General features: G+C 40.1%; 1 protein-coding gene across 1 annotated transcript; it reads right to left on the reverse strand.

The window, feature by feature from the left end:
* Window positions 1–217: 217 nt before the first annotated feature.
* On the reverse strand, window positions 218–25,210 carry LOC309574106 (cytosolic phospholipase A2 epsilon-like; the record flags this gene model as incomplete). Its single annotated transcript, XM_082283457.1, has 21 exons — window positions 218–456; window positions 1,578–1,758; window positions 2,603–2,769; window positions 3,301–3,492; window positions 3,941–4,048; window positions 4,522–4,659; window positions 5,627–5,741; window positions 6,398–6,620; window positions 7,626–7,765; window positions 9,168–9,303; window positions 10,457–10,494; window positions 10,858–10,950; window positions 11,092–11,258; window positions 12,527–12,590; window positions 12,910–12,952; window positions 13,375–13,415; window positions 16,343–16,474; window positions 17,280–17,416; window positions 18,224–18,296; window positions 20,186–20,269; window positions 25,136–25,210. 21 exons carry the CDS (start codon window positions 25,208–25,210, stop codon window positions 218–220), a joined length of 2,586 nt encoding a protein of 861 aa, XP_082139583.1.
* Between the last annotated feature and the right edge of the window lie 824 nt (window positions 25,211–26,034).

The following is a 26,034-nucleotide window of genomic DNA, read 5'->3' on the forward strand; positions in this document are numbered from 1 at the left end:
AACACTACCCTGTCGGTTATTTGGATGGCAGGGGGAATAAAATTGTAGCAGCAGCTACACACCAACCATCTCACTCTTACAGAAGTCAAAGGAGTTGGTATCACAAATTCTGTTGCCATCACAAACATCTGTGAGCTTGCAGCAGGCGAATATTTATTAGTCCAGTACCAAAGCATTTGTGTATCTCCTTCTGATGAGATTTTTCAAATCACTTGCTTTAAGAGTGTTTACTTGAATTAGGTGATGAATACTTTTTAAGTCGCTTCTTTCGTTCCACTGCAGTTCGCAAAGCCTGAAGAATTAAATGTTTATTATTCAGGATGTTGTAGCTGCACAGGTTAAGGAGTTTGTTGAAATTCTCTTCAGTGTATGTAAGCAGGCCAGTGCCATAGGGAGCAGCACAGGTGGACACGTCTACTCTTCCCTGCTCCATCTCTGTGGGACCACGCTCCACATCTGAAATCAGAACGAAGCACAGCAATGGGATTGAGGTGGAAGACTGCAGTGCAAAATACACAGTTACAGATACAAGGAGATGAATTATCCCCTGAAAATGGTTCAAGATTTAATTACTGTATAGTAACTATGTCAGCTGCACTAATAAAATCCACTAGTTCGCTGCTTGGCTGCAGTCCAGAATTGACTGGCAAAACAACTTTCCATGCAAAATGCTTTCCTCTCTAAATTAAGGTTGTGCATCAGAATATTTCATTTTTTAAGATTTTGAATTTTGTACGTTTAACTTTTCAGTTGAGTTCTGAGATGACAGCTCCTTATCTACCAGCTGCTAGAAAATTACACCAGAGAGCTCCTGGACTGGGAATCCTCTCTGTCAGGCGGCTGAGATTTTAAGCATGTGCAGCAGAACAAATAAGATAATGGACAGCATGAGGTCTTTTCCAATAAGATGGTTCATGGATTTTTGTTCTTTTTTTGAGGAAAGTTTCCTGGATCATACAAAATTAGCAATAAGAAAATTGGAGTTGATGCATGTAAAAGTATTTGTAAACTGAAACTCAATTTGCCAAGTAGGGGTTTTTTTCTGGTGAAACAAGCATTTCTTCTATTGCTAAACTAAAGAAAACAATCTGGCAACTTGTTAAAAATTACAGGTCTCAATCAGCCTTGTTACCCTGGCAGAGCCTTTGCATCATTATATGTTTTCAGCACATTCTATTCTCAATTTTTTTTCATGTAAAAAAAGTAATTGGAGAATTCTAGATTTGTTAACCAAGTAAACATTATATCTCTTTATGAGACTGTTAGGTGACAGTGTTAGCTACCAGTGGATATAACTTAGTAGCTGTCTCCTCTCCTTTATTAGCAAAGGCACATGACCTGTTTTAAGTGCCAGAGGGGGTTTCCCTCAAGGCACAGCTACTCATACTTTTATTTTTAAACCTCTTCATTCCAATCCCTGATTAGCTGGCCAACACTAAATGCATCACTACAGGACTGGGAATATAATAACTTAGCCAACTCAGAAGCTTGCTAGTGTCTTGTTTTGGAAGAGGAACAAATTCCATGGATAAACTGGATGAGACAATCTCAAAAAATTATTAATGCTGTCAACTTACTCGGTGCCTTGTATTTTTGGAAGGTATCACACACCAGTGGAAAATAGGCTAAGATTGGTGCCTCTAAGCTATCCTCAAACACGTAGCACTCCTTCAGGTGTTCCCGGTCTTCCTGGCTCAGCTCTGTGCTGGGGAATGGGATCCCATGCTCCAAACAGTACTCTGAGAATAGGTCCAGTGGCTGGCTCAACAGAGAAGAGAGATGCAACACAAAGAGAGGTTGAAGTGAGACCACCAAGCCCCACAATATTTTGCTGCAGTAGACAATCTGAGATTGATTCATATGTTTATAAGTAATGCTAACTATGCACTGGAACAAACATACCATCTTAATTTTGATATATCTTGGGCAACAGAAGTTTGGTTGATTTGCTAACACTGTATTTTTAAAGCAAGGTTACTATTTACTGAAATTTATATGACATTCAGATAATTTTTGTGATTTAGTGGGCACAGTAGAGGATTTGGATAAGGAAACTTTGATTATGTGTGGCTTCTCAGATCAAAGGTTCTTAAATATTTGCATTCAGTGCATCTGTCTATGTCTTCATGTCCTCTTACAAATAAATTACATTAATTTCAATCATATGAGCCCCTCAAGGCTTCTTCAAATGCATTAAAAAAATCCTGACTAAAACTCATGCCAACACCAAGAGTCAAACGTAAAAACAAAACTTTTCATTCCAAAAATTTCAAATTTATGTGTCATGTACTAATTGCATTGTAAAAGTTTTTTAACTAACTGTTGAGGATCTTGGTACCAGGATGACAGATACATGGAACAGGACATCTTCTATATGTCTGTGCTCATATGCCTGTCCCAGACAGACACTGAAACAGCCCTGATGAAGGCAGTGACATCATGGTCACAGCATTGAATAGTACCATTGATATAATCATTTAACTTAATAAAAACCAGACCATTTTCTGGAGAGAAAAAAAAAGAGAGAGAGAGATAGACAGCTGTGGTGGCAATTCAGCTGCTGGAGTCATACAGATAAAGAATCACTTCTTCAAAACATCACCAGAGTCTGTGATCCTCCACTGTAATTTAAATGGAGAATGACATCCACTTTCCTCTCTGGCCTCAGAATGGGTGGGCAGCTGGTGTTGATGAAGAAAGCTGTATCTATCAGCTTGAGATAGTCACTCATTTCATTCAGCTGGTTGGGAGAAGAATCCAGCACTGTGTCTGAAAGGAAAAATCTTTTATTATTAATTACTGCAGGATGAAGTCAATTTTTTTCAGAATTAGCGCAACAAGAGGAGAAAGAAAAGACAGATGATGTATATTAGTGCTTGACACAAAGCCCACAGTTAAGTATTTGTCTTTGACACAATTTTAGTATCTACAGATCAACTCTGAGATCAGTAAGAGGGAGCAGTTCTGAAACTCAGCTTCATCCAAAGTGATAAATTACTCTGCTTTTTCAACACGCGTAAATTTGTGGATATTTAATTTCCATGGAAGTTTCAAATCACTCTTTTATGGGTTTTCCTAGAAAGAAAAGAATTTAAGCAAGGCTGCTGTGCTTTCTCCAAGACAGAATTGAGACCATGAGTAAATCATCTGGGGCTTGGCAAAACCCATTCCACAAACACGTTAATCAGATAATATTAGTCAAATTTTGCTTTTATGATAAAACTTATCAAATACTCGTCCTCAGCAAGTATCAGCACCCAAATCTCCTTCAAAGATATATCTAAAGCAATTTACAATTACCTTTCCACATGCAAAAGCTCTCATTGTCCAAATATTTGTTATGTAGCTGCAAGCCCTTGAGAAAATTATGGTAAGTTGAAACCACTGGCCGTCCAGTCAACATCTCTCGAAGACTTTTGGAAAGGTAACCTTTGGGAATGGATAAGCAGGTTGTCTGTTCATGAGGCTTCTTGGGCAGAGCAGGATGGTCCCCTGCAGGAAGAACAAGAAGAGGGTATATGTCTGCATTTGGTCAGTGTTTCTCTGATAATAATAACAACCAAATCACCGTGGCCTCCAACCCCATCTGTGACTGAGTGCATGGGAAGTGTTCTGGGCAGTGGGTTTCAGCATCACACCATCACCTTGTTGTTCCCTGTCTGGCCTCTCCCTCCCCAAAGGGCTCTGGTAACCCTCTCATGACTAACAAAACTCCCCAGGGATGTGGCACAGTGAGCAGCATGACAAGCAGCACAATGTTTTTTCCTGTTTTACAGCACAACTGTTTGTCTCTTGCTTTTCCTTCATTCTCAAGGGCTTTGTGTCCCCTAAGCCAGAAATAGGACACAAAAACAAACCCTTTACCAAATGTCATGTTTCACATTTCAGAGAGGTGTGAAGAAAATGCAGATGCAAGAGAAAAGTAATCTAAAGAACTAACCAATGTCACACTCAGTGTCTCGAGTCCATCTGTGCCAGAAGTGTTCTGAATGACCTGAGAGGTAGACAGCATCCATAAAACTCTGGGAAAATATATTGCTCCATGTGCCTTGAAAGTGTAGAAAAAAAGAAAAGGTGCCATACTTAATATTACTTTGAATTTTTAGAGCACAGCTATGGCAACATACTTGGATCCAGTCTCTGTTTTAGTTATGAAATATTATGAATTTTCATATAAATATCAAATGCCATGCCATTCCACACAATATTTGGCTTACAATCAGGCCATTTCTGAATCTTGGCTGTCTATAAAAGTCAAGCTGTGAGTTTAAATACTTCAGATGATCAGTTTGTGGGGGGGGTGTGTGTGGGGGGGGTGTTCTATTTAGGTCTAACCTAACACATTCAGCAAATTAGTCACATTTGTCTCAAGAATTCGTTTCCTCTTTTGTCACTTTTGGCTGGTTCGTTTGAGATTGGAATTGCATCAGATACATTCTGTGGTGTACTAGTATTCCAACTTGCAGAGCACCTCTGTGTAGCCAGCTCTTAAGGTCACGTTTTCTTGAGATAATGAATTACCTTCCAGGAAGCAGATGTGGGATTCTGGGATCTTCTTCATCCGGTGACCCATGAAGAACTCACTACCAAAATCCTCTGAACGAACAAAGGCCCCATATTTCAGGAGACCCACCTCGTAAGGTGTGAACTCCACCCACTCTGCAAATAAGGCATCAAAGTGGGTTTATTGCAGCCACCCAAACACATGTAAAAATCAGCTTAGAGAATCAGAAGCTGGAAAAACAAGGCCTACAGCTTCACCATGGTGGTGACAGCTAGTTCAAATCACCATGTTTTGAAACAAACAGGTGCCCTTCAGCATACATGAATGCAAAAGCCAAATTCATCTCCTCCACCAAAATCCATTCATCTTGGGATTCAGGTCCATTTCTGCACTAAGAAGCCAAACCTGGAGCTAAAAGTCCACTGATTGCAAAGGCCCTGCACATAGTGTGGCATTTTTAGTTCCCCTGAGTCAGCAATGACACCAGCTACTATTCGTTCTTAAGACTCTCATAACCACTGCCAAGAAGATAAAAAACCCAAACAAACACCCTCCCCACACAGAAACCTTGCAACTGTGCCTAGGAGCAGATGACTGGGTTCAGTTGCAGGACATCCTGCTTCATTTATGCTGGAAACACTATGGGAATAGTGATCAAGGTCACTGATCATGGCACAGGGCACTGCCCCTCCTCAGATCCCTCTCTGGCTGCAGGGAGCTGACTCCTGCTCTCACCCCTCTCCATCTTTTCCTTTCTCCTCCCTTCCTTGCCCTCCTCCCCACTCTTCACAGCTCTCTTGGACTACTGCTTCCTGGGCAGAAGACCCAGCAGCTGAAAGGGGCTGTGGGGAGTAGGTGGGGATGAGTGAGAAAAGTAGTGGCTCTAAAAGCTGCCAGCAAAAGACATCTCCATCCCCCCACCAAGCAGTATCTACAGCACTGGTAGTTCCATCGTATTAGGACGCATGTTTTTCATCCAAATCAGAAAGCAGATATGAAAACAGGAGAAAAGAAATTAATTAAAAGATTTATTGGCTTGGACTTACAGTAAAGAGTTTTGGCAATAAATCAGCCTTAAAAGGAGACTCTTCAGGTTATAGGAGGGTATATGATAATCTGTACCTTTAAAATCCAAAGTGCTGAAATCATCCTTGACATTGAGGGACAGGTATATGGGGAGTGGATTCTGCCCCTGCTTAACTGCTAGTTGCTGATCCGAGAGTTTGTGAGTACTCTCCTGTTTACAAAGAGCAGAAGTCATTGTTAAAAGATGAACATGATGTATGGAGTTATTACAGTATCTAAACACGAACTATCAATGAAGTATCTGCTAAACCTCAGCAGGTTTTGTTCTGTGTGCTTCAGTAGTTTGGTCACACAAATGTGTTCATGTGTTATCTGCCATGAGCCCTCGCCAAGGCATTGTGCTTATGAGAGTTTTGGCGTGGGGGACATGGCAAAAATGCAAGAAAAGTGTCTGTACAGTCACAGGGATATGACTTGCTTTAAGGAAAGAAAGATATTTAGCTGTCTTGGAGATGCTGCAGAGAAAAGTCAGCCCAGATCCACTTCCTATAACACAGCTTATGGGTATATATTGCTATGCCTGAACTTAGCTCTGTCAGAGCCTTGTCTCCTCTGTTACTAGAATGATCACCTGACCCAAAATTAAAGATGGAAAATTGGTTTCCTTAACATCTTGAATTTTTACATGCTCAGACATCTCCTCCAGATGCTTCCATTTTAGGGTTACTTTGTTGCCTTTGTTCTAAAAAGCCAAACAATAAGTTCTTCAGATGTTTTGAGAGTCTTTTCTCTAACTGAATCCACAACCTTAGACATGGGAAGTTAGAAACCCTCTGAAATAAGAGAGAGAGAGAGAATATAAAATACCTGATCATGTAGCATACAATCAATGAAGAGTCCCCATAAATCTGTAAAGGACACCTTGTGCCCCTCTTGCTTTCTCTCACAAAGCTTATTTTCATAGTATTTCATATGATCCAAAGAGAAACAGCACAGCTTGCTCTTGGTCACGTGTTTCCTGATATCACCAATTGGCCCACTGAGATCCTTTTGTGACCAATTTGCATCTTCATATAACTTTGACATGGTCCTGGATAAAACAAAGATACCATGGTTCATCACAGGGCCCATGACAATTCATTTGGCTTATACCACACATAAGTGTTTTGTTTCAGGCTACATGAGGTTCTTGCCCTCCAACTTTTACCTTGGAAGAGCATTTCAAAGCTGAGGCAGAATTTAGATTTCATAATGATTTTTTTTTTTTTTTCTGCACAGATACATTCAAAATCATCCTAAATTGTTTTTTCACAGAATCAGAAGAGTAATAAAGCAACACTGATAACTTAACTCCAGTTATTACTAGAATTACCATTTGTCCAAGCCACAGCTTCTGTCTGAGGCCAGTTCCCTCAGGTGGGTCAGACCTTGCGTGAAATGTTAAGCTGGAGTTTAGCAGCAAATATTGCCCTGGCAAGTGCAAGAGCCCCCTCCTTGGGTGTGCAGCAGGTGGGTCACCTCAGACTCCTGGCATACAAAAGGGCAGGCTTGAGCTGTCAGTTCCCAGAGCTCAAGCAGACTCCAGTCATCCCCTCTCATCTCCACCCCACTTGTTCTCTCTCACATACTTTTAGAGCAGCCCTTCAGAGGCAAAATGTTTTAAATCCCTTGACCCGTCCTGGTTTGTGCAAGGCAGTCACCACTAAGTGCATGAATGACGTTCTGTGTTTCTCAGGGCTGTTCTTTTAAAGTCTGTTTTTCAAAGATGTGTAAGAGTTGAGCCAGGAAAATATTACAAGAGGACTTTTGAAGTGTTGCATGCAACTAGATAACAAGTCACCAAGGCAAACCATCCCGGCTTGTGCTCTTTTCTTTTTGTTTCTGTAAACACTTCAGTGCAGTTATAGAAATACTGTAATTCCCATTAGATTTGTTTCTTCTAGGAGGACAGCACTGAGTGGTCCCACAAAATAAGCGCCAAAAGGGAAGCCAAGTGCCAGCATCAAGCTGAGTAAATTCATCAGTAAGGCAAAATTGTTCACCGGGTTATCACTTTGCTAACACAAATGGCAAGCACAAGCCCAACTCTCCTTACCATGTTGTGGCAGATAAGCCACTGATGTATGACACACAGTCCAAAACACCCAGCTCCTGGAGAGCCAGAAGACTGCCAAACATAGCCGTCATGGACCGCACTCCCCCTGCTGCAGTCACAACTGCTACCACTGGCACCTGCTCAACGCACAAAGGCACAGAGTCACTCCACTCATCACCAGAAGAAACACATGAGTGATGGCAATGCAGCAAAAAGTAACAGCAACACCTGATTCAGGTAGGTTTTGATTAATTCACCCTCTTCAGGGCAGTGCCTAGGTGTGTGTTTGAGTTGTGTAAACTTCGGTGGAATTTAGTGTACACCAAAGGCATTTTCCTGATCAGTGATGCTTTGGAAAGTCAGGAGCTGTAAGTACAGTTCTTGTATGTGAAAACATATTTTCAGATTTTCTCAATGTATTTAATTTTTCCTCAGCTGTCTCCCTCAGAACACATTTTAAAGCTCTGAGTATAACTAAGGTCAGAAGAGCAGCACAAAACCTGCCTGCATAATTTTTCTTCCTCTGTGTATATATACAAGACTTTCCATTTCCCAGACAGATGGTGCCCAGCATTATAGATCTATTTTAACACCCTCTTTCTAACCCAGATTACCTCTACCTTCCCTGATATCAATGCTACATATAATTTGGTTTTACGTTCTTCAGGGATGCAGCAATCCGTTATATCCTCCCTTTTATGTATAGGCAGCACTTAAAAACTGATACAACAAATATTCAGTTTTAGGAATATATGATGCCATTACCTTTAATCTTTTCTTCACTGTATTTTGCCATCTACTTTGGGGTTTTTTTTTATTAATATGGCTCAAAACCCTTTTATTCTCATTTAATAACAACAAGTCCTATTCTACTTGCTATTTAAGTTCATGAGTACTTTAATTTGGTTGACAAAGGCTGTCCTGCACATGGCGTCTAGGGTTGGATGTGCTGGGAGCTGAACAGAGCAGTGGAGGAAACACCACACAGGCACATTGTCCCAGACTCTTGCTCCAAACACCACAGCCCCATAACAGATTATTGTCCACCAGTAATGGAGCAGCTACCTCTGAGTTCAGGGATCCCCAGGAGAGGAGGAAGCAAGAAGTAACACCAAAAAACACACAAGACAGATACTACTGTACCAGTGTGCTGTGGGAGAGTTGCAGCCTTCTCTGTGAGCTTTGTGGTAGCAGAGAAGAGGTGACAAAGAGGAGAAATGGTCTCAGTCTGAGCCATCAGATTTCACCAGGCTTGGTTATACACACACCAGCTCGTCAGCAAATACAGCTTTTGGGTGCCCCTGAGTGAGGACAGAGGTTGGCAGAGAATAAAGGAGCTATAACTGACCTACTGACAGTTCCTCTTTCATCCTCTGTGCCAAAAACTTGGATATGGTCTTAGGTGCAAATGACAATCTGGCCTATACAATTTAGTCTAGAATATGTGGAAGAGCTATATGGGCAGTCATGCAAGTACATCACAGCCACTTGTCCCAAAGTGGGTCTTAATACTTCAAGTTCCCAAGATGCTGTCCCATATACCTCATCCTCCTGCAGGTCTTCATCTAGATGAAGAACATTTTTCAGAGCAGCAGCAACCACCTTCTTCCTTTTACCGATGAAATCCTGTTCCTCTGCACACAGATCAAACCCCAACCGCAAATCTAAATTGTTGCAACTGGAGGATAAGAACAGGACAAAGCATTGCCTGTAGCCATTTCTGCTGGAGACATTCAGCAAAACCAACAACAGTAAACCAGTTTAAAGTAACGATGCTTCCATATACGTGAAAGTCCCCCCACGCAATTGAAAGCAGGTGTATGCACATTCCAGACCCTGTGTTTGTGCCTTCCTGTGGAGATTTTAGACCAGAATTATGTCCTGAACAATTTCACACAACGATAAGGAAGTTACATAAATAAAATATTCTGCTTGTTTAAAACAAGCAAACAAGCTGGATTCAAGCTGTTTCACATTGAACTCTGGTATTTGGACACCTCTTCACATTCTCTTGCTATGCGTTTGTTTCCTGAAGCACAAAGGGGGCTTAAGCACTTATTTAAACTTAACACACTTTAGTTAAAAGGACCCTAATACCGAGTTAGGCTTATCTTTACAAAGAATTTGTGCTCTATTTGAGTGAGATGTCTCTTAAATTTATGCCTTCTGCACACTATTACAAAAATCATGTGCATGATTCATTCTATAACCTTTTTTTCCCACAGGGCTCCTGTTTCAGAGGTTTTTTTCAGAAGAGAAAGGGGAAAAAAAAAAAAGCTCTCAGTCTCTTCTCTGAATATCATTCAGTAAAAACCTCTGATTTATCATTCACCTGAAACTAAGGCTTGCAATGAAGCTAACTCATCAACAGGGGGTAATGTTGCCCTTCAGAAAATCTCTGCAAGCCAGTCAATAAATTAATTACTGCCCATATGTTTCATTGAAAAATGACCTGTAGATGTCTTGTAAATTCATAGCAGTGCTAGAAACATATTAGAAATGTGGTACACATAAACGTGCATGTATTATAGATAAACGTTACAAGACAGGGATGTTTAAGTATCAAAATTACAAAGTGTCAACAGTAGGAAAAATATTGTGATGGTTTATACCCCATAACTAGCTACCACCTATTCCATTCTAAATTCTTACAAACCAATTTAAAAGCTTTAAAAACTTTAAAGCATTTTATTAACCCTTCCCCATATTTTAGTCATCTTTATTATCTGTTTTGAAATTATCTACTTTAAGATGTAGCTTCCTCTCATCTAAAGATGATACTATGAAAGGAGGTGGCCCAAGTAATTATTCAAAAGCAATAAAAGATTTACCTATTTTCCTCATTCACAGAAACTTCATAAGATTCCCCCTGGAAATCAAGAATGAAAACACCATAAATTTTAAATAGAATTGAAATTTTGTAAGAGCAAGTTCTACAGTATTAGCAATTATTCACATATATAGTCTAATGATAAATTTTTGGTCTCTTCTCAGGCCTTCAGCACACAATCCTCACTAACATCCTGCTTTTAAACTACTTTTAAAGCAGCCAGAAATTCTGAATATCCTATTTTCCCCCAAATCATAGTTATGTTTCTAAATGTAGGCAGAGCTAAGCATACAAATAACTCACTAATGCATTTTTAGTAACAAAATTAATACATGACCAGATATCACATACATACAGTTTACCTTGCTGAAAGAATTCCAAATACTGTCAAAGGATACTCACTCTCATCACTGTCACTTTCTTTCCCAAGTCCAGAGAATGGAGAGGCACAGCCAGGGGATTACTCACATCCATTTCCCTCCTACCTGAGCCATGCTGATTTAAAGAGGGGGAAAATGTTATAAGGAGAATATTATTTATAAACCCTAGACACAAAAACACCAGATAAGGGCTAACTCATGATTCTTCTCCCAAAATTTATGTTAGGTGTTATCATTATCCATAAGCAAAACATACACAACAGAAAAAATGCTCCTTTGGCAGAGTCATGAGCAGCCTGGGTTGACTGTGCTTGATATAGTGGAACCTGGTGGTTTCACTGCTTCCTGGTCTGGAGTGAGGACCTTTGGAAATATCCTGGATTTCTTCATAAGATCCTTTCATTGTGAATGTGAAATCTCTCCCTAAGAACAAAAGCAAACCGCAGGGAGAGGTTAACTGCACCTAGCCCTGAAATTAGCAAATATACGTGCCCCAAGTTAAGCCCAGCAGCCTTAACTAAGGTTAATTTGGACCACAGTGTTTTTCTTCCCCTGTGACTAGTGTGCAGTACCTGGCCCTTTGAGCTCCCCTGGACTGGAGGGCCTCAGAACTGACCAGCTCTCAAGCTTGTGATACTCAGAGAACTGATCCCAAAAGCCAGTGGCAGAGTCTGGACTGCCATCCCTGACTCCTCGAGGCTCAACCCTTCATCCATTGAGAAATGCAAAGGCATCTGTTGTGAGTATTTCACCAACTTAAATTAAGGGGAATTAAACTGAGGGGAATTTTTAGCAGGCACCTTTGTGCATAATTCTTTGTGTGAAAGCATGTGGGAATTGATTTGAATACCCCATAGCAGGTGTAGTATGAATGTGACCGTCTCACATCCCTAATTAAGTTACTTATCCTTGTGCTTATAGGAAATCCCACTGAATTGCTTTGTAAATGTTAAATTACATGATGATGAAGTGGTTCTGAATCCTTTAGACAAACGATCAAGTCTGAAGCTAAGTTTGACAAGAGGGTCCACCCTGAAACTCACAGCTCAGTGTGAGGATCTCCACTCCTGCTACCCTTTCCTTTTCCATCTTCATCTTTTTGCATCCCCAGTCTCCACATAAATAATTCTAGATTGATTCTAATCTGATTTTTCTTTGTATGTTTCAGGTATGAAGTAAATAATAGATAGAACCTTGCCATCAAACTTTGTCACACTTTTACAAATTTATATTAAACCTGCATTTGCTGATGTCTTTGCCAGGGATTCTTTAAGTGACCTAAACCATTTGTGACACCCTGCCTGGTGACAGAGAGTGTGTGTTACAGCAGTGGATGCCACTAGCAGCATTCACATCCCCTGAGCTTTCACTGAAGTCTTTCTCCTCCTGAGAGTTATGTCTCCATTCTTTTACTTTCTGTTTTCACCAGAAAACAGAGCTAAAGGTACTTCAGTTCCATCACACTGCAGTGATGTTTCCAAGTCTCCCAGCCATCTTCACAGTTTCTCTTAAGCTACACAGTCAAGCCTTCTTCTGAGGATTCTCACTATTAGCAAGTAGCTAATTCAGGAAACCCTTCAAACCCCAAGCAGCCCTGATAGACTAAAACAGACCAAATATTTATCCAGATTCAGCTGCATTTCCCATAGCACAAAAAAGCAGTGACAAACAATTTAAATCAGTAAACTCACTTTTGTGAGAACTCTTCATTTTTGTTTCATTCACATGTACTTCCAAACAGGAAACTTCACGAGACTGGAAGAGAGAAGCAGTAAAATCACTGGTCACAGAAACAGTTCAGGATTATCACTGAGGTTGTAGGGGTCCTGTAGAAACACCATGCTTGGCCATGATGGTCTGTGGGCACGAAGAATTTGTAGAAGCTTATTATCTTGTACAAATCTTGCGAATAATACTGTGGTCAAGAACACCAGAATAACTGGGGATCTGTCATTACATTTAAATACCATTCAGTCCCCAACAGTTCACACAAGAAATTTTTCTCCCTATCTTCCAACCACATTCTTCAGTTTTGCCTTACTGTTAGATTGGCATATAAAAAAATTATAATTACCACTAGTACGCCATTAGTAATTATCTTCTCAGATACACCTGGTCTGAAAAGCAAAACCAAAAAGATTTAAAAGTGCATATATAAGCAATAAACCTCCAGAAGCAAATAGTTCTCTGAGCTCAGTTTTTCTAGCTGACAAGTACCATCAGCACTTCTATCTTTCCCCTCTGTCTTGCATCCTCTGCCAGATCACAGTCCCACACCTTCCCAAGGATTCTCCTTCTTTCTTATTGCTCCTGATGAGTATCATCTCTCTTAGGCTGAATCACAAATAAACACCCATTCTCAGCCATAAACAGTGAGACTATCACTCAAATTCAGGCGAGAAAAGCAACAATGGAGAAGATGTTGAGGTGGGGCATCTGAAAGCAGGTATATGGAGCCACTTCTCCAATGCTGCATTACCACTCCCTCTAAAACACAGTGTTCTGATGAGAAACTCTTTAACATTTAGGCTTTACTTACATGTTTTCCAGCAGAAATTCCACTTCTAGTTCTTCCTGATTCTGAAAATAGGATTTATTTTTAACTTATGAATGAAAAAACATTTTCCTGTGATACAATTCTGACAATTTTTTTAAAATGCTCTCTGTTCCCACACCCTCTACATCATAATATGAATGGATACAGTTTTCTGTGGCCACCCTTTAATTTCACCTCTCCACTGCTCTGCTGTTTACAAACCAGCTGTCCCCGCCAAGAAAGAGAAGATTAAGTATCATAGAATAGGGAGCAAGGGTCCTATTATTTATTTATTAGTAGGATAAGACATGGCCAATCAATGCTGAGGAAGGGAAGACTAGCAGGTGAATGATGTAGGAGAACATACTTAAGAATGAATGGACCTAGTACAGTGAATAAATAGGGAGTATGCCTTGGTTAAAACAAAAGAACTTGCAAAGTAAAATGATTAAACATTAAAAAAGGGTGGGACAAGGGACAAACTTGGAAAATAAAAACTGCCAGGGTGAAGGGAAGAAGAGAGAAGACTGAAGCTGTGAGGGGAAATCACGGAAAGAGCTCAGGAGAGACAAATCAAGAGGAAAAGAGACAGGAAAAGTATAAGAATGAGAACAGCAACAGAGTAGCAAACCAACATATAAAAGAGACTGAATAACTGTATTGCTTCAGCCACTTGCTGCTCTTTGGGATACAGCTAATCCAGGAAATACCACACTAAAAAAGTATATCAAAGAGATCTTCTGAATCACCCACAGGGAGGAAAACACTAGTTATTGGATGATATAAATCTCGTTCGGCCAAGTGATGAAATACTTTTTCTTTCATATTCGGAATAACTAACATTCACTGAAAAATATCACTTCTGTCCGGCTGCACATCATACTTTAACTTTGTGAAATGACTTTGAAAAACATGCCAAATCTGACAATGCAGCTGCCATGGTAAACTCATCTTTACAGTAAAAGTGAAGAGCAATTTTGTATTTACTAGTTCATATCAGTAAATAAGACATCTCTGATGGCTTCTCTTATAGCTGCATCTGTGGCATGTAACCCAGCAGTAGGTAGTTCTGCTTGCTACTTTCTCCCAAAGTCTCTATTTCATGAGAATTACAGTGGTTATAAGATTGTAATAGAAGGCTGAGGCACTGATTTTAGAAAGCAGTCACCTCACAAGATGCAAGACAGACTGTATCAAATATCTGATTGTGCCCAGACTGTACTATCCACCCTATCTGATGGTCTATTCCACCTTTGTCCAAAGAACAGCAGAAACAAGGTTCAGAACAACCTGGCTCATAGCATCTGCCTAATTGTGCTTGCCTTATGTTCCCATCCTTCTTATGCTGTTTTACACTCACACAAATTATATCTAAGTCCCACTCACATATTTGTGGGTGAAAAACCCAGAGCATAGCAGTGGAAATACTTGTTACGCCACAGAGAGCAGGAGGCAAAGCTATCCTGCTGCTCTGACATCACCCATCTGACCTCCTCAGCCCTCCTTCTGAGATACCTTGGTAGATTAAAGAAATCATTATGGGCAGAGGTGGCTCTACAGCCTATTATTAACATTGCCCAGCCTGTTGCATTACTAAATAACTTTCAAAAAAAAAAACAAACCAACCCTTACGTCTTCTAAAAATCCATGTACAGACCATAATCTGTGATGCCTCATGGGTGCCTAATTTGTCACAAACCAAAGAAGGGCATCTTGACCAGGATGTTCCTGAGAGACAGCTCACCTAGTCTGACCTCCACCACTTCCACCTTGCTAATAGGCTAAGACAGCTCTGCACATGCCTCAGAGCAAACTCAGGGTTTGAATCACACCTGGAATTATCTCAGTCACATGAGGCTTTTTCTGAGGAAGGCTGCAGCCAGCTGGAACAGGTTTAGAAAGCAGTCCTTAGTAAGGATTGGCCTTCTAAAAGAGTAGCTAATAAACACTCTCCAAAGCAGTAATAATATGAAAAACAGACAAGAGTGTTTCCCAAAGAGCCTGTCTGACACAGTGATATAGAAATAAACGGAGCACATCACTTCCCGGGAACTGTAGATTGAAGCCCTTGGCAGAAGAGTGAAAAAGCCCTGAAGTTCTGTCACTACACCCTCCAAACAGAGGTGGTGTTACATTTTGCAGAAAGTAATCTGAGTACATATTCTGCTCTCTTTGAAGACGAGTGCGTTTTCTCTACCTCTCCCCTCAGCAACTTCATCCACTCAGTGTTTCATAAGATACTCTTTATCTCCTCTTTAATACAACCAAATACAATATTCTTTGAGACACATGCAGCAAATAAAACTCTTAGGTTATACAGTCAATTAGAAAAAAATAAAATACTGATGATATTCGTCAAGGCCTGCCCCTTCTGTGCCGGCTCAACCCCTCTAAAATAAATTTGTAATGCTGTAACGAAGGAGCATAAGCAGACTTGCTGAGATTTTTTTTTCTTGAAGTTGTTTATTAGAGGAGGAAAAAACCCTAATATATTATTACAATAATGAAATGCTTCATTAAGAAAGCACATTCTCTGAAATAACTGGCCAAAATCCCTGGTGAAGCTGAGAGGAGATACCCCTATGAGCTACTCGCCAAAGGGTAAGGGCAACTGTCTGGAAAGGGGAACAGGGTTGTTCTCACCCCTGCTCTGCCAGTCTCCTACAAAAGTGATGAGACCCCCTAAACATCAGCTTCTTAATTTTTGACTCTTGTTCTCTGATTTTTCAAAATATATTTTTGAAATTAAAAAAAAAAGAAAAAAATTAAGAGTAGGAGAAGCATTTTGCATCTAATTCCAGTCACAACAGGGGATGTTTGTGACCCTTCTCCTAAAATCCAAGCATTTAACTTTTTTTAGTAACATCTTTTTTAACAAAGTTTCTGTGTGTGACACCAATTAAATGTTTAATAAAGGTAGTAACTTGAGACAAAATTCTAAACAAGAGTATTTTTTTCTCTATCCACTCACCTCTGGATTCAACTCAAAATGCAGGCGAACTTTTTCTCCAGGTTGGATTTTAGCCACATCAAAGCGAACAGTCATAAGCTGGTCATCTGGTGTAAAAGTATCCTCATCACAGACTGTCAGCTCCAGGATGTTCTGAGAGAGGCAGAGAAGGATGTAAATGACACATTCTGGCACTACTGAGCCCAAAAGGAAGGTCCAGCAAGAGCCAACATTCAGCCCTCATGTTGTTCATGTGGACAGACTCCTGTGACAGCATGGAGCTCAGCTCACAGCCCATGTGGCTCAGACTGCAGAGCCAGGGACTAACCCTAGCAGAGGTAAATCATCAGATTTGGCAGCCAAAAAGAGCTCGAGAGAAGAGGAAATATAAGTGACATGTATGATGGTAACATGCACCAGGCAGAGCAGAGTTACACATGCTATTCCTCAGATCATTTGTGGATTCAAAATTACTACCTTGAGAAATTTTGGCATTTCGTCAAAAAGCAATAATAAAGGGGGAATTCTTAGCCCTTTACAAACGGAAGTTAAAGCACACTACCAAATTCTTAACCAGATCTGAATTATAGCAATTCCCCTCACAGTTCCTCAGGGCTCAGACTGCCCATGGAAGCATGAGAAGATGCAGCGCTGTTAAACCATGAGAAGTTGACTCAGAGTCTAGACTTGGTATCACTTGCACTCTGACTGCTCATCTGTTTCTGCTAACTCTATAAACATTTTAACAGTTTTTTACAACTGTTCTGGGACAGGAAGAAGCATTCAACCTAATTCCAGATACTCCTCTACCTTCTGAGTTTAAACTATTTCTTTCAGTCATGTTAACTGAGTTCAAGGTCTGTATGAGCCTCAAGGGTCTCATAAAGAGCCTGCACACAGCAGGTGAAGATGCCCTCTTTAGCAAGCACCTGCTCACTGTCCCAGCAGCAGATCCCACCTTTACTTCACTCTGTATCACGAAGTGGAAAGTTTCATTCCAGACAGGGTTTCTGCAGTTGCGTACAGTTCTTGTCTGGGCTTCCTGACATGAAGCTGTTGGCAGCCACAGCTTGACATAGCAATCAGTCTGGCTCCCTGTGTTAACAAGTTGCATGATTAGTACAGCAGAACTTTGTTATTATTTCTTTTGCCCAGTCAGGGAAAGAAAAGCTTAACCTCTGAGGAGTCCTAAATATTTCATTAAACCCAAAGGAAAATATTCTGAGCTTAGAGTTATTTAACTTTTCTATTTAGATTTATATCTGTTTCAAACAAAGTCAATTTTAAACCACTAATTCTGTATGATAACAAGAGCCAAAGTATTTTATTTCAACAGTATTTTATTTGAACTAAGTACTCTGGCTCTTGTGATTTTTTAACACCTGTTTTCAAATATTTGGCAGTTTCCAAAAAAAATTCATATACTACTTCGCTTATTGAAATGTCATTTTTTAAAATTAAATGGAAATTTTAGTTTTACATCTAATTGTAATGCACAAGTCATCCACACTGACAGAACAATGAAGACACAAACACAGCAGCTTCCAAAGCAACTACTGATTTTTCCTGTATCTTTCACAAAGATGCTCCTTTCAGAAGGGAATTGGGCAACCTGGAAAAAGAGGCACTGAAGAATTAGAAGAAAGGGAAATACGACAGAGCAGCTGATAAAGAGAAGGATAACTTCTTCTCCAACACAGAATTTCTAGTCTATTTCCTTTCTGGTTTTAAGTATTTTCTAAGTTATTTTGAATTTAAATGAAAATTAAAATAAATACAACTTCTTCACCCAAAACCTCCTGAAATATTACTGTAATCCAAGCAACAGGTGTACAAGAGTAATAAAATCAGGTGACAGTAATTTTCTTGCTAAGCTATAAATATGCCAGCAGTGATACTTACACAGATCCGCTTTGCGGAGATTTCTCATGCTTATAATTTTTACAGAAAGCCAGCACAACTGAGGCACTTCTGGCTGCAGAATAATGGGGAAAATACCTTAATTATTAGCAATTAACTCAGATATAAATAACATGGCTTATCCTGTAACACCACAAAGGGCATTCTGTCATTAACACAGTGAATATGCTTTCATTTTAACTATTTGAGACGTTTTCTGAGAGTAAATACTTTCTTGTGATTTGACATTGCATAAAGATGACCTGTCATTCATAACTAGGGTCTACATTAATCAAAATGAAACCTCATTAACACAGCAAGCAGAATGGATATATGTGTATAAACCAGGGTTTTTAAAAGAACCAGGAGTGAAGAAAGCAGCAATCACTAAATAAAGCTCTAAACAATGTAAGAAAATGGAAAGCTGAGAACACAAAGTAAAACTGGCAGTGTGTTAGATTATGTAATTAAACACTAATAAGCAAGAAAAGCTATAATTGTATGTGAATGCACATACACAAAAAACAAAGGCACAAAGGCACAAACAGGTGATTCAGAATGTCTTGGCTTAATCAGGACAAACCTAGGCTGACCTGATTGATCTACCAAGGAGAAGCACTGAGGCAAAGCAATATTGACATCCCACAGTGTATGGTTCTACAGGGGAATAGCTTGAAGGCTCCACAACTCTCTCCATTTTTTGTGCTCTCACTCCACTCCCCATCACAGCTACATGCAACCCTACACTTGGTTACAGGAAAAACAAGACAGTGCTGAAGAACATCAAAAGTAAAATAATGCATGCAGAAGCAGTATCTCCATTAATTAAATTTAAAAAAGCAATTAAATCTCCAAAGAATCATGATTTCTGAGAAACTGCCTGCTTAGGACCTGCTTGTGTACCTCTTATTTTGATACACCACTGTCCTGACAGACAGAAGCGGACTGAACATCTAGAAATCAATAAGTCACCAAGCCAAATGTTATTTACAGCCTACTGAAAAGATTCTCAACTCAACACTTTTCTCTCAGAAAGTGTCCTTTGAACAAAACCAGAAGGTCTGAAAGAAGCCCATCAACCTCAGCACAATTTTTGGCAGCAGTGTTTCTGGAGATGGAGAATGAAAGAAGAACATGATCCTAATTGCTGCAAGCTCAACATTTCATCCCAAATACAGAGGATTAATTTTTCATCCTCATCTATATCCATGAGTTTGGAGAAAACTTATTCATGAGACGGCTTAAGTACTAAGCAACTATACAGACACAAACACAATTATTATTCCATAGTGCTAGCAGTTAATTAATTCACTGGTCTCCCAGATCTAAGAAAGAGTTAGCTTCATATTTTTGCACTGAATACAGCTAGGAAACAGATTGAGAAAACCCAGGGGAGAAAAAACATATCATACTATTTTCATTTTTAAGTTACTACATATCTTTTCAACCAGCCATTACTCATAAAACTGATTAATTTGTAACATATCTTGTATGTACCATATTCAGTACTTTCCAAAACCAGTTCATCTTCATAAAAATCAGTGTTCAGAAGTGGCAGACATTGGAGTAAGCCATTTTATTTGCTGATCTGCCTCCATAAAGTAAAGGAAAAACAATTTAAGGACTAAGCCTTGGGTGTTATGAGGTATGACTACCATCATATAATCATACCACAGTAAACCAAGACTAAAATCCAGCTCTCCCAGTTCCTTGCCTAGCATTTAAACCACAAGTTCATCATCTTCCCAACCCCTAAGTCACAGTGAATGCTTTGCACTCTAGAGAGCACACTCACAGAAGAAGCAAATATTCGCTTAACTAACTGTTAATAAATGTCACTTCTCACAGTAACAGTTAAGCTTGGGGAGAGACTGGAAAGGCTGACAAAGACTGCAGGTAACAATGCCATCCTTTATGCCCTGCAGCTCTCTCCTTGCAATCCAGAAACTGCCTTCTATACAGTACCTCATCTTCAGCGCTGCATGGTCTTTCATGATCCCTCCTCCTGATTCCAATCTTCCTGTGCAGGTTTGCTTGGATGAACCGATCCTGGGGACAAAGAGCCAAAAGAGGGGCCAGTGATGAAACCCAGCAGTCAGTCATTTTCAGTTTCTACTGAGATTCACCACAGCAGTATCAGGAGACCCTAGCACTTCTCCCATTTCTCCTCTACATGATGAGATATATCCATCTCACCAAGACCATCTACCTGCTTCTTTTACTAATAAATCTGCCTACTGTAGACACATTTGAAATTTAAGGATCCGTTTTTCCCAAGCATTTCCTTTTGATGAATCTCAAATCAAGCCGAAGAGATTCTTCTGCCCCACCACTTATCTTCTCTTACCAAAGGTGAACAGGCCGACAATGCCATCAGTATCTTTGTTTCATAAAAAGCACCACAGTAACACTCCAGTCTGTGTGTCTCCCAGCTGGTAGGTGCTCCTGGACCACAGTATTTTCCAAGCAGCTGTGGCAGGGAAGAAGAGTTGTATAGATTGACTCATGGCTCCACCTCCCACTGATTTCAAAAGCACAGATGATGCACTTGTTCTGTGCCACATGAAGACTTGCCTTTTCTTTTTTTTTTTCTTTTTAACACCACAGTGATTTAGGGGGAAAAAGGAGATGGGTCAAACATTTTATCATAGGCTAATCCCAGAATCAAGTCATTGTCCACCACCATAAGCTCTGAATAAGTACACACAGAGGTATTTAGCTTTTATTAGGATTTTAGCTTTTATATTTTTCATATCCTGTAATGTTTTAGTGTGCATCTCTATGACTCCATATGGACTATTAGCTCCTGTTCTCCCATTCTGGTCAGACAAAACAAATCCTCTCTAGGCCTGGACTTCAAGGACACCTTACTGTCTCAGGCCCCAAAATATGTACACAAAGCCTCTAAAGGGGGGAACAAACTTGGGGTAATGACTTCATTACCTGAAATTGTAATTGGAGAATTAACCCCAATATTAAATGGACCAAAATTACAAAAGTGTGAAAAACCCATGACCCTATCATCCATTTTGACCGCCCAAAGTGTACCTTGAAGGCCCTTCAATAAATACTTGCTTTTATTCTCTTAATTTTGTCTAGCCTCTGTTTTCAGGCAGCCCCATCAAGGCATCAGAGAGATGTCCTGGGGCAGTTCCAGCCCCCAGCAACTTCTTCAGCCAGCTGCACAACTGCAAGGATTTTCACCAAGTTCACTACAAATTACAGCTACAAAGTGGAGGCTGGATCTCACAGGCATTGGCAAATAGTTAAAGAAATCACTTTGTAGCTTTTCTTCTCTTTTATTTCCATTGCATAGAGGATGTTAAGAGGTCAGCAGAACCAGCTGGAACTTTTCTTATGGAAATGTTATTTAGCTAAAGTGCTGCTTTCTGTTAAATGATATTAGAATCTCAGAAGCTTTAAGAAAAATAGCTACCTACAGGTTTTTTCAGTCTTTAAAGATCCCTGTTAAAATCGTCAAGTCTGATTTCCTTTTAATTTTATAATAATTCCCCATTATTTTTCTGTAACAGCACTCAACACATAAAAACAAAAGGACCTAGTACTATTACTAAAATACAAAAATAGCACAGAAGCCAGCTATTGCAATAAATATTATTAAAATCACTAAAAATAGGTGTTATGCAATACTAAGAAGTTGCAGTTGAAATAAGTTTTTTTAAAACTTTACTTTTTAGAATTCTCAAATTTCTAAGTCAGACTGAAAACCCTTTTTAAAAGCAGGACTTCTTAGGAAAAAATAAAAATCTGATTTTTCAAGCATTTCTAATGAAAGTATTTGAGTATTCAAACTGTCCTGTAGAGATGAGCTGCCTTAGATGAGAACTGCCTTAGATAAAGTTTCAAATTATTATTATAATTAGTCTTGCCTTTCATAGACTCAAGCATTCAATGCATGAATGTTTCTGCTTTAGGTTGTACTGCCACTTATGCAAAAAAGGTCTTTTTGTTGGGCTGTTTTGTTCTATTGTGGAACAGTTATTACAATAGAGAACTATTTCACTTTGTTCATGTAATAACGTTTTTGAAGTAACGCTCTAATTTAAAACAAGAGATTCAGCTCACAGGGTTACAAGAGACTGAACACAATAGCCATTACATCACTCAGCTGAGGCTCTGAAGTCATTTTATGTCTCAGTTAAACGACAGTGGATTCTCCTCAGCTCTTTAGGGACAAAAGTCAGCCATCCAGTTAGATAACATGCCATGCTCCCCACTTAACATGCACCCTTTCCACAATGTCCACACTTGGGCCTTCTGTGGATTTCATAGATCAAATTAAGCAATGTTAACTGCTGAAGCTGCTGTGTCACTACACTGCCCCTGCTTACTCTGCATATATTTAGAAAAAAAGAATCCAACTAAAGAACTCTCTTACCCAAAAGCAGATGTAGCCCAGCAATAATAGTAAATGACTTGATAATGTGCATCACAAACCATGGTGCAGGTGAGTCACAGTCAGCAAGCCACAGGAAGACAAGGTGGTATTTCACCAATGCCCTCATAACAACAGCAGTCCGCAGCAGTACTGGCTGTGTGGTGATAGGGGGTCTGGAGTCACACAGGTCCTTGGGCTGGGCCACAAAACTTGCAGCAGGGTGCCTGGGATGGCAGAGGAGCAGAAGCTTGTAGCAGGACCAGCACAGGCTCTGCATCCTCTTGAGAGGCGGCTGCAAGAGCTGGAGATGCCCATTTGCCGCCAAGATCCCAGATGGCTTTTGACACAGGCTCAGAATCACTTTCCTCTCACAGAAAATGGAAACTGATAATCATTTCTCCAAATTCTCACAGGCTTTCTACAGTAATTTGACATCAAATATTTAATATCTAATATAAAGCAAAGGGGGAAAAGCCTTTGGAGTCTGGCTCCCAAGCCTCACAAGTCTGGTAACTTCTGAGAGAAAGGTGCTGTGACAAAGAGACCTCTTGATCTGAGCTCTGATGCACCAGTGGAGTCACAGGGTCCAACTTCATTTCTAAAAATACTTGTGCTCTGTTCTTCATAACCTGCCAAAGCAAAGCTGTTGGGTACCATCTCTAAATATCAGACTTCACTTACATGACCCAAATAAGCCATCCCAAACCTTAATAATAATCCTTTTTGACCTAGATTCTGACAAAAGCAGAAGTGACATCAAATTAAATCCTTAAGAAATTAAATCTTCATGCATTGTTCAGTATAAAGTGTTTGGGTAAAATGAAGAACCGAGGCATTAAACAGCATTTCCTGCTTTGATAATACAGAAAATTCCACAGGAAACATCTTCCTAGTGAGACGATAACAAATAAACTGTTTGACTTAATATTGTCTGCTGTACAACAGTTGCACAATTGTACTCATATCCTGTTAAAGTTTTGTTCTAATACCTGATTCAGTATGGCTATTAAAAATACTCACATTCACATTGCAAATGTAGGCCTCATTTACAAAGCAATTACATCAATTTTCTCAGGTTATTCCATAAGTACATCAACACAATCTGAGGCCAGTTGACACGAGTGACAACAACAGCAAACGAACGAGCTGCTTTGTGTTACTGCTGAGGAGACAACTCCCAAGGACTGAATTACTCAACAGCACCTTCCTCTCAAACGATGCTACTGGGGTGACCCCAAGCACCACTGAAGGAATGTCAAGTCACAGCACCCAGAATCCACTTTGACCTTCAGCTCAGACCAGAAGATATCACCTCTTTATCACGTTAGAAGCTCTAGAGTTGGACCTACACCACCAGTCAAGCATGTGATTGTGTGCATGGGTTAACAGCCTCCAGGCCATGCAATTTATCATGGTCCTGAAGCAAAAGAAGAAAAGACCTCAAGACATCTCCAGTGCTTTTTTTTTTATAGGCACTCACTGTTACTACTCTTTTTTAATTACAGCTGTGGGGTTTTCCTACAAAGACATGGGAAGACAGAGGTAAGTATTGAGTATGAGTTTGTAATTGCAGCTGAGTCACCATCCCTAGTTCATGAAAAGAAACAGGCTGAAAGGTTCTCTGATAGCACCTAAGGAATGAACTGCCCTTTGGAAGGGCCCAGCTCTCTCCAGTGACTATGATTATTATCCTACACCACTCTGATAGATATTTACAATTAGAAGCATTATTCTTTTGTCCAGTTTTTTTTGGAAAGCACTTGTACACAGTGCAGCAAAGGAAGGCAGCTAGTATGTCTACAGAGTGTCTAAAAATGCCCATTAACGATGCTCTAACTCTTCACACACTTTATCTGGACTCTTACATATGCATGACTGGTTGTACGCCCTGGTGGCCAAGAAAGCCAAAGGCTTCCGGGCCTGTATCAGAAACAGTGGGGCCAGCAGGACCAGGGCAGTGATTGCCTCCTTGTACTTGGTTCTGGTGAGACCAAACCTTGAGTTTTGGGCCCCTCACTAAAAAAAGGACATTGAGGTGCTGGAGTGGGTCTAGAGAAAGACAACAGAGGTAGTGAAGGGTCTGGAGCACAAGTCAGATGAAGAGCAGCTGAGGGAGCTGGGATTGTTTAGCCTGGAGAACAGGAGGGTCAGGGGAGACCTTTTTGCTCTCTACAACTGCCTAAGAGGAGGTTGTAGCAAGGTGGGGGGTCGGACTCTTCTCCCAAGTAACACACAACAGAACAAGAGGAAATGGCTGCAAGTTGTTCCAGGGCAGGTTTAGATTGGATTCTAGGAAAAATTTTCACTGAAAGGGTTGTCAAGCACCAGAACAGGCTGCCAGGGAAGTGGTTGAGCCACCATCCCTGGTGGTATTTAAGACACATAGCCATGGTGCTTAGGGACATGGTTTAGTGGTGGATTTGGATGCATTATGCTAACAGTTAGACCACATGATCTTAAAGGTCTTTTCCAGCCTAAGTTATTCTGTGATTCTACATGGTCTTAAGACAGCTGACCTTGCAAGCAAGACTTTGAATCTCATAGCAGTACTCAGGTAGGCCTGATACTTCAACTGCACTGTGGTTGGTCATGGTCTCAAACAGAGGGAATTAGGACTTGGAACATTTAGACCTTCTGCTTTAGGTCAAAATGAAGAAAATACATCACTCAGGAAGATTCAAGTCTTACAGTACTAATTTCTGTTATTGGCATATTTCTTCCATTCAAAAGCCATGCAAAAAGCCTGGAGTACCTGGTCTGTTAGTCTGGGTTATTTTACTTGCAAGAAGTAGCTTGTCAAAGTAATCCTTACAGTGCATCATATTCGTTTCCTCAGACAAAAAACAGCTGCCAGTGAGAAGGACCACTCCTTCTGCCCACACCTGCAGAACTTTGCTCTGCACCTACCAAAGGGAGAAGGAAACATTGGGTTGTACTTATCTTCTTTGTGCAAGGAAGCGGAGAGATGTCAGTCCTCCAGATGCAAGGAGCCATGAACTCCATGAACTGATCTATCTCCATTACTATCCCTCTACTGCACCCTAGAATATCTCCTTAAAGTAAAAAAGAGGCTTTGACCAATTTAAATTCTACCACAGTGGAATAAGTCCCATAAAAGTGGGACTTAAGAAAAAATTCAGATTTTCAGATAAACTCCAGTAGTTCTACAATTCCACCTTGCAAAAAAACAAAAGCCGTGGAGAATTTCCAAAATACCACAGAGTTTTTCCCATGATTCCACTAAGCAATAATAAGTGTTTAGTATGTTCATAAGTTTCTATGGGATCATAACAGATAATGACATTTTACCTTTTCTATGTAAAGAATCTTTCCAATTACAGAAGTGTGTTTTCTTCATTTGCTAAAGGATTACCATGCTTCAGCCCCAGATCAACCAGAGTTTCCTTAATGAACT

The sequence above is a fragment of the Coloeus monedula genome (assembly GCF_965178545.1).
Source record: "Coloeus monedula genome assembly, chromosome: 6".
NCBI classification, from domain to species: Eukaryota; Metazoa; Chordata; class Aves; order Passeriformes; family Corvidae; genus Coloeus; species Coloeus monedula.